Genomic DNA, 8,564 nt, shown 5'->3' with positions numbered 1-8,564 from the left:
CATTAGTACATAATATTTCAATTCCATTTAAGATCCTTGTTTTTATGATACCAGATCATTTGATTAATCTGAAATTAGTCTAAAATAACTTCCTCTGAAATACTCTTCAGTGTAATGCTTTACCTCTTGATTAAATATTGTTCAGCAAAGAACTTGATACGTGGCATCACTGAGCATGCTGTACTAGAAATCTGGTTAATTAAGGGGTTTTTTTTATTATGTCATTTTCAGAAAACTTGAAAGGATCCCAAAGTCTAAAATTAAAGTACTACATGAGATTGTTGAGTGGCCTGTTCTTGTCCACCAAACGCAAAATAAGCCACCTGTATAGAAACCATGTTTTTCTGGCTGTGCAACCCCAGAAAGCTGCTCCTTCCCATTTTCCCCAGCCTGCTCACACCCCACAAGCAAGATACAGTTATTCCACAGGATCTCTCCTCTTCTCTTGTTCTGGATGTTATGCTTTGCTCTTTGAAGACACACCTTTGCATCAGATCCTGGATGAATTGTTTCCTGCTGGAAGGGATATGTTAAATTTTTGCCCCAAAACCAGGCTGGCAGTGATGAAGGAGGAGGCTCCTGAATCCCATCCTCTGACCCACTGCAGGAGAACAGTGCTCATCACTCACAGGCAGAAGTCAGGACAAACAAAGGGCTGTTTGTACAGCATCTCCCATCAGCCCTCCCTCCCTCTTCTCATCCCTGCTAGCTCTAGCTCTCTCTGGGTACATCTCAAAAGATACCGCTGCCAAGAAAGTGGAAGGGAGTGAACCAGAAGATAAAGGTATGTTTTGCTCCTGAAATTATCCTTGTCTACCTGTTCCTTCTAGTTACAGAGTACAGAATTCGAAATACATATGGGAACATGCAGAAGAAGATTTGGGAGAAGCTGTTATATTGCAGGCAAGAGGTACCATTCAAGACAGTTGCATGGCTGGGATCCAGATCAAAATAATTCTTTTACTATCTTGCTTTTCTTTGAAGTTGGATACTACATATGAACATCTGAAGTCCCTAAATATACTATATTGCCTTCCAGTGCTCAATGTAATATGCAGAGAGGTGTATTCACGATGAATGCTGTCTTAAAGAAAACTAATTGGGGTTTAATGAGAACTCAGTTTCTGGAGAGAATCATGGTATTGATGACAATTACAAAGCAGTAATTCACAGAATTCGTCCTCAGTGGAATAGCTGCTGTCCTTACAGTGCACCAACTGTTCAAGCAAAATTGATTTAACAATTTTTTTAAATGGAAAAAATTCTTCAGGATATTATCTGTTATGCAGTTCTTGTGTAATGATTTTTTAGTAATGCACTAATAAACCTAAGTATCAAGCACTAACACCTAAATACCAAATACTCAGCATTTTAAAGGTGGTTGTGAAAAGCAAATTTGACAAATAAATAAACACTAAAATACATTTTTATGTGAAATAATTTTAATATATATATATGCTTTTGAAGTGCAACTTGTTCACCTGGCACATACCACTGGACAAAGTGGAAAAGAACATACACCAAAAGTGTACCAATTAATGTATTTCTTGCTTTCAAAATTAGGCAACTAGAAATACAACCTATTTGAGGAAAAAAGAAGGATATATTTAATGAGGGATTGATATTTTTAATGGTTGATAGACCAACCTAAAAATATTTCTATTTTCCCAACTACGCAGGATCTCTAGAAGTGCCAAAATACACATTTTGTGCCATTTCTCAGTTTTCTCTCTTTCTAACACCTGAGCTCCTACTGATACTGTGTGACCTTTAAAGGACATCACTTCTCATGAATTATTACCCTGCTGTTCTTGGACAAGGAGGCTGAGACTTGGGGTTTTCTTTTCAGTCTGATTACCTCTGCATCTAGCGGATCCAAAGACTAGATGGTGCCAAATTGCCTGGCAAGGTAATTCAAACACTTTCAGCTGAACAAGAAGAGACAGCACAAATTCCTGACTCATCATGCATATTCCCAAACTAACCATTTTCCTTTAGGAAAAGCTCCAAATTATTTCAAAGCACTTGTATTCCTAGGTATATTTGGTGTTAAACCTTACACCATGTCAAAATAATCAAAATAATTAACTGAAAAAGAATTTATGCACATGCCAGGAGCTCATTTTCAGTATTTTTAGATGGCTTTACTCCTGCTAGAATTTGAAATGATAAAATCTTGATAGAGCAAGCTGGTCAGGCTTAGCATGCCTGGCATTGCTGTCTTTTCAGAAGGCTTTATAAAAGAAAGGACTGTAAGAGGATTCTTGCTGGCAATGAATGAGTCTCTGAGCCACATGAGCAATTGGATTTGTTCATCACATTTTCCTGACTCGTTTTATGAGAAAAGCCTATCTTCTGTGCTATGCAACAGCAGACAATGCCTTTGACACTCATTTTGAAATAAACATGCACATACTAGCTCTGCTCTTTACCCAGGCAATCAGTGACACTCCAACATCTGTTCGATTGCACTCAGGAAAAGAAGTTGCAGCAGTTTGTCAGACAGAGATGCTGCATCTGAAAGGTCTGCATCGATCCTGTGCAGGGAGCTGATGAAACACTTCAGCTCCTTGGCAATCTGTCATCTGCAAATGGGGACTGTTCTCCCCCAGGAAAGAAATACCTGTTTGAAGAAAGGTCTTTTGACATAAATTTTCTGTTTGGTTATGATCTGGGAAAAAACCAAACCAAACCAAAACAAAACCAGAGGAAATATTTAAGCAGAAACAAAATTATAATTTTTTCCTGAATAATAACAATGTTTATCACTGGTAAAATGCATAACTGGTCAGAGGAGCTGTCTATCCATTGCTCTCCAGCATGCTGACTTTGCTAATACTGATTTTGGCACCCACCCATAGAAACCCTCCTGATGATACACTACAGCAATATCCTCTTATTTTTTCAAATGGCAAGTAGTGAGTTACAGAATCACCTTAAAAACTGTAGGTCATGATTTTTGCATCTAGCAATTTGACAGTGAATAGAGAATGCACCTATTTTCAGGATGAATGTGCCTATTTTTCAGGAAGTGAATTCCTACAAATTTTGGGGAAATAGGCGGCTGGCAACAGATTCAATGGGCATTTTGGTTGAACTCCAGGTAGGAAAGGATACCTGAACTATTAGAAATTTAAAAAATGTTCGCAAGAGCAAGGTATCATGAATGCCTCATCCTCAGTAGAAGAGCACAGAATAATCCAATCACAGGAAACAAAGGCATAAACCTGCTGTTTCCTTATTTTCTCTTTCATGGAAATTTTCTTCTATTAAATACTTAAATAATTAAGCCAAACTATTTGAACAGAAGATTAAATTGTACTCCCTGACACTGGCATTTATCTAGGTATAGTATCAACAAATCTTTTCTCTTTAAGCATTAAACTTCTCTGAGCAGAACCCTCATAACTAAAGTGTTTATACTCCTACAAAATAAAACCATTAATATAATAATAGAGATCCTACACTCAAGTCTGAAAAACACCAGGCAGTGTTTACTTTATTTGAGTAGTAGTTTTGAGGTCTAAAACTAATAAAGACAATATGTTATTCAATACTGCACTCTGAGGTAATTAAAAATAGATCCCCAAGCTCCATTACTAGTAGTTTATAGGAATCTTCTACTCAAAAGTTCCCATACAAGTTCATGGAAACTAAAAGGAATTATTCAATGAATTTTGCTTCTACAGCTGAAGCCAAAAAAAAAAAAAACCACCAAAAATCCAGAAGAGCTTATTCTTACTTCACTCATGGTCTTTAATATATTGGCCACTTTTAAATGTTTTATTTCGCTACTGATGTAAAAAAACCCCCAAGTTTGAATATAAAAATAAATAACAAAAAAAAAGCATTGAGAGGTTGCATTTTATCCCTAATATGAATCTAAATTTCCAGATTTTCTTAAATGGCGTTTTATTAATTGGCTGAAGAAATGGAAGATAAGATAGCTATGGTGGCAAGAAAACTACCTGAGAAAAATGACTAAAAATACTGTAGACTAATATATTTAAAATTTTACTGTTTGTTTTTCAAGTGTGATCTCAAGATTTTTACAAAGTAATTCATATTGTAGTCACATCTACAGCTGGCATAACACATTTTTTTCCTTATGTAGATAATAGCTCTACCATGTTAACTTCACCTTTGATAGCCTTTGATCAGATATTGTCTTACACCTTGTTATTTTTGGGTTAGCCCATTCTAATCTTCAGCCCCACAATGAAGACCAGGGCTGGCCCATAACGTCATGTCAGGGCATCAGTTCCAGAGAGCCAACAAGATGAAGGACAGCAAAGTCCTCCTTAAGTCATACACAAGAAAAATGCCTACACAGGGAGAGTGCGGGGCAGAGTTGGTCATTCTTCATTCTCATTTTCAGAGCAGAATTCCTATTTAAATTTGGTTAAGATAACAGATCCATTTTGTTTGAGCATGAGGAAAGGTAAAAAACCCACTCTCCTAATAGCAGTAAAAACTCAGTTGAAACGTTGTTCAAAAACCTAATTTAAAAGTGAATGCAAGTTCAAGGATCCAAAGCTTTGTGACATGGTCAGACTGTGTAAAACAGCACAGAAGCAGAGCTCATATTAAGCAAAACAATGGAAAGCCTAGTGGCCAGCAGGAGAGTTTTGCAAGGGATAATTTATCCTACCTTTTAAAAAGCCAGTTAAACCATAATGACCTCCAGTAGCAAGACTCAACTAAGCAGTCTGCAGTACTAAAAAAACCCAATAAAGAAGATTCTCCCTAATGCTGTATCATACCAGAGCCCAGCACGTGGCAGCACTGCAGACAGCTCCGGCTTCCTCAGCTGCTTAATGCCTCAGTTTCTCACACAGCCCACGACACAGGATTCAATCAGCAAGCAGTTTTTCCACAATTTTGATGGGGAAGGATACTATTTATTTTATGTGAGTGACTCTTGTTTTGACAGGCAAAGTGGCCAGGGAGACAAGGACACACACCCAGACATCTCCCCCTGGTTTGGTAGCAATCGATACAATCACTTACATCTCCAAAAAAGCACGGCCAACTCAAAGCAATTTTCTCAGGGTGAGAGGCCAAAGAAACAACAAAATTGCCAGCATCAGAAGCCTCAATTCACAATGAAAGGATTCCCAAGGTTGTACAGAAAGCAATGAATATCAATTCTGCTGCGATATTATTTACCTCCTAGGAGAAAACACTCTCCAGCACTCAGGCTCAAATGACCGAAACTTCACAGGAAAGAAAAACGCAAGGCAGGAAGCAAATGAGGGAAAGAGCTCTGTTCAGCAGCAATACTGAGTCACATACCTCGTTTCTCTTTAGCACCCTGCTGTGGGAAGCTTGGCAAAAATGAAGATGGTCTGGGTGCTGCTGCTGCTGCTGAGCACCCTCCCGGGTACCCCTGCGGTGCCTTCCCGACGCCCTTCTTGTTACAAGAGGGCCCTCAAGGACCACAGCTGCCACACCATCCCGGAGGGCAAGGAGAACCTCCGACACGTGGATGATGGTCTGCAAGATCACTTCTGGGAAGGCAAGGGCTGTGAGGTGATCTGCTACTGCAACTTGAATGAATTGCTCTGCTGCCCAAAGTAAGATCACACGCATTTCATGTAAACTCGTATAGCTCTTCACAACTGCCCACTATATTTCCATCATTTTACAGTTTCCATATATGGAATGAGATATCATTTTAAAGCAATTCCTCATTTCAGATGGTTTGAAATTATTCAAGATATAGCAAATTTTCTGTTACTGTCAGTTTTGAGGATTTGTTTTTCAGGGGCTCACACAGGACTTGCTTAGCATATTTTGTAAACCTCCCTGTCCTATTGACAGGGACTTCAGCATTTGAATCACCCAACTTTTGACTGCTATGTTTGATCCCAACTAAGAATAACTACATCAAACATTCACAGTATTTTACAATTAAGACATTTTCAGGACCACAAAAAAAACCTATTTCATTTCTGTTCCATGGAAGAGAACTGTACTGCTGTTCTAAAGTGCACGCACATAAGTCAGTTGAACAAGTAATTCTGTAAAAATAGTTGTTAAAAGCAGTACAAGCAGAAAAAGCAAAGGACGGGCACAGGGGTTCACACACACTTGTGAAGGCAAGGCAAAGACTGAGACCAAGAACACCAACACCTTCCTGGCTTGCTCACACTGCTGACAAAGTTGAGCAGTGAAGTTCTCACTGAACTTCGGTTTTTGTTGTTGTTACGTAGAAAGAACATAACAGAGTTAAATAAACACCATTAGCCCATACTTGTTTTAGGTAATAAAATGTATTAAGAGATATTATTTCGTTCAGCTTTTCAGCAACATCTTTTCTTCAGTAAATTTGGATTGGAAATATCAGCAGTTCAAAATTTACTAATACTTCAGAGGCACCAAAATGTGATGGCATTATATAGGCAAGCAAAAATTCTTTTTTTTATATGTGCTTCTCTTAACACTCATTTCTCAAGTCCCCTAAAATCCAATAAAGGCAACTTTTCAGCATTCCTGTAGGGGACTCAAGTTGAACCAAGCAGGAAAGACTTCTAAAGTTAAAAATCTCACATTCAAACTGAGAGCAGGGTTTAAATAAGATTTTCATCTTTCCCTAAAACCAGATATGGTGTCCTCACCCTGAAGCATACTTTGGGTCTCTAGCTTCAACCTCTGAGCAGCATAGTAAAGCTCTTCCTTTGATACAAATACAGAAGAAAATCCTTCCACCATCCTGAGGTACACAAGACCTCCTTTGCATCTGTGCTCTCGGGACAAACTGCACTAAAACAGTATGTGTGCACATGCCAAAGTCCTTTATTTTGATCATATAACCTATTTGGTAAGTTTATTTTCTCAAAGTTAAAATAGCAGGGTGGAGTTCTGCAAGCTGGTCAGCCAGTGAAGGTTTGATCATTGTTCCCACAGCAGGCTAGCAGAGGTAGAAATGCAGTATCTTCATCCGGATCTGCAGTTGCATTTGCATTGGGAGATCCCAGAAACACAGTAATCTCACATACATCATGATCCACGCTAAAAAATATCCACAGCGGGAAATGCATGTCATATTAAAGCTCGAATAAACCAGTGATCTAATTGTTTAAACATGTGATCCTATCTTTCAGGGATATTTTCTTTGGACCAAAGATATCTTTTGTGATCCCCTGCAACAGTCAGTGATTCAAGTCTGCAAGTGAAGATAACAGACATCATTCTACGATCATGTAATAATGTTTTCAAGGGTAAAACAAAATTACCACCAACAAAAAAAATTTCCTTTCTAATCACAAGCCACTGCCTCACTTTACACTGTAAAAAGAATTTCCTTTCTATACCTTTATGGAATATCAAATACCTAAGATGTTTTCTTTTCAAATCTGGTGCTGACCTAATTCCTATAAAGCCATTTCCATGGTTTAACAGACTGTACAAGCTCTTAATGTATCCTAATATTGCATACCCCAGCAAAAAGCATAACTCTTCTTACTCAGCATAATATCTTTAGTCTGGACAAAGAAAGTTCAAGCCTAAGCCTTCAAGTTGTTAGGAACATGACTCAGAGCAACTTATGGCAGTGCAGCTTCCTATTCTATTACTGCCATGGCACTTTTAATGTAATTTTAAGCTCTAGCCACTCAATCCCTGGCACTTCCAAAGAGAGGCTCCCATGTTCTGTTTAGGCATCTTAAAATAACTGCACATACAAAAGGCCTGTATTTCCATATTTGAAAGTATTTCTCTGGAATAAAGCAATAGTAAAAATTGATATTAACAGTACTGAAGCACAGTTGGGTCTTAAGTCTAACTGGTCACCTGCCTTGACTATGCAATCTCTAAACCCTTAAACTGCTTAATCTTAGCAGTGAAGATTTAAACATATTAGAACAACAAATTTTTAATTCAAATTTTGAAATACAGCACTTCAAAGTTAAAATGCTGGCTTTTTTAGGCTAGCCCTGTAAGGCAATAGCTACAGAAAGCACAGAGATAATCATCTTCATATTTAAGAGGTATTGTGATCTGAGATAGAAACAGAGACATAAATTTTGACCATTTTTCTGTTATGTGGCAATCTGTATTGGCAGGTGTTGAGAAGTGACCACATAATTTTAAGAAGAGTCACCTGAACAAGCCAGGCTTACAGGCAGCAAGCCTGACTTGCTGCTTTACACATATAAACTCTTCAGCTATCAAGCCAGTTACATGGAGAGTGTGCAGTACTGAAGGAACTGTGCAGTCTTCTCTACTCTGCACTGTTCACCTAATCTTACACAGTGGCCCAAACAGCTACCACCAGCTTCCCATGCTTCCTTCATGTGTCAGTATGAAATATCACCATGACTGTTCTTCTTGTTAGTAAACAAGGGTTGGATACTGGATGAGGTGGTGATTATACACAGCCAATAATAAATGTTTCAAGTAAATTTTTTAAACCCTCGTTTGTGTAATTATTCAAGCAGATTAATTTGGGCTTCCTACCAAATAATCAATTGATAGTAAAATAAAACCCGTAACTCTGGCTACCCAGTGAAAAATATCCCAAGTCAGTGCATTGTGAAAAAAAAACCCTATGGTATATGCTC

General features: G+C 38.1%; 1 protein-coding gene across 1 annotated transcript; it reads left to right on the top strand.

The window, feature by feature from the left end:
- Positions 1-5,274: 5,274 nt before the first annotated feature.
- Positions 5,275-7,249, top strand: SCRG1 (stimulator of chondrogenesis 1). The gene is made up of 2 exons (XM_041395838.1): positions 5,275-5,576; positions 7,107-7,249. Exons 1-2 carry the CDS (start codon positions 5,338-5,340, stop codon positions 7,159-7,161), a joined length of 294 nt encoding a protein of 97 aa, XP_041251772.1. The 5' UTR covers positions 5,275-5,337; the 3' UTR covers positions 7,162-7,249.
- Positions 7,250-8,564: the final 1,315 nt, after the last annotated feature.

Source organism: Onychostruthus taczanowskii, unplaced genomic scaffold, assembly GCF_017590055.1.
Source record: "Onychostruthus taczanowskii isolate IOZ18803 unplaced genomic scaffold, ASM1759005v1 scaffold12, whole genome shotgun sequence".
Classification (NCBI taxonomy): Eukaryota; Metazoa; Chordata; class Aves; order Passeriformes; family Passeridae; genus Onychostruthus; species Onychostruthus taczanowskii.
The sequence above is the reverse complement of the archived record's forward strand: the minus strand, read 5'-3'. Positions and strand labels throughout refer to the sequence as shown.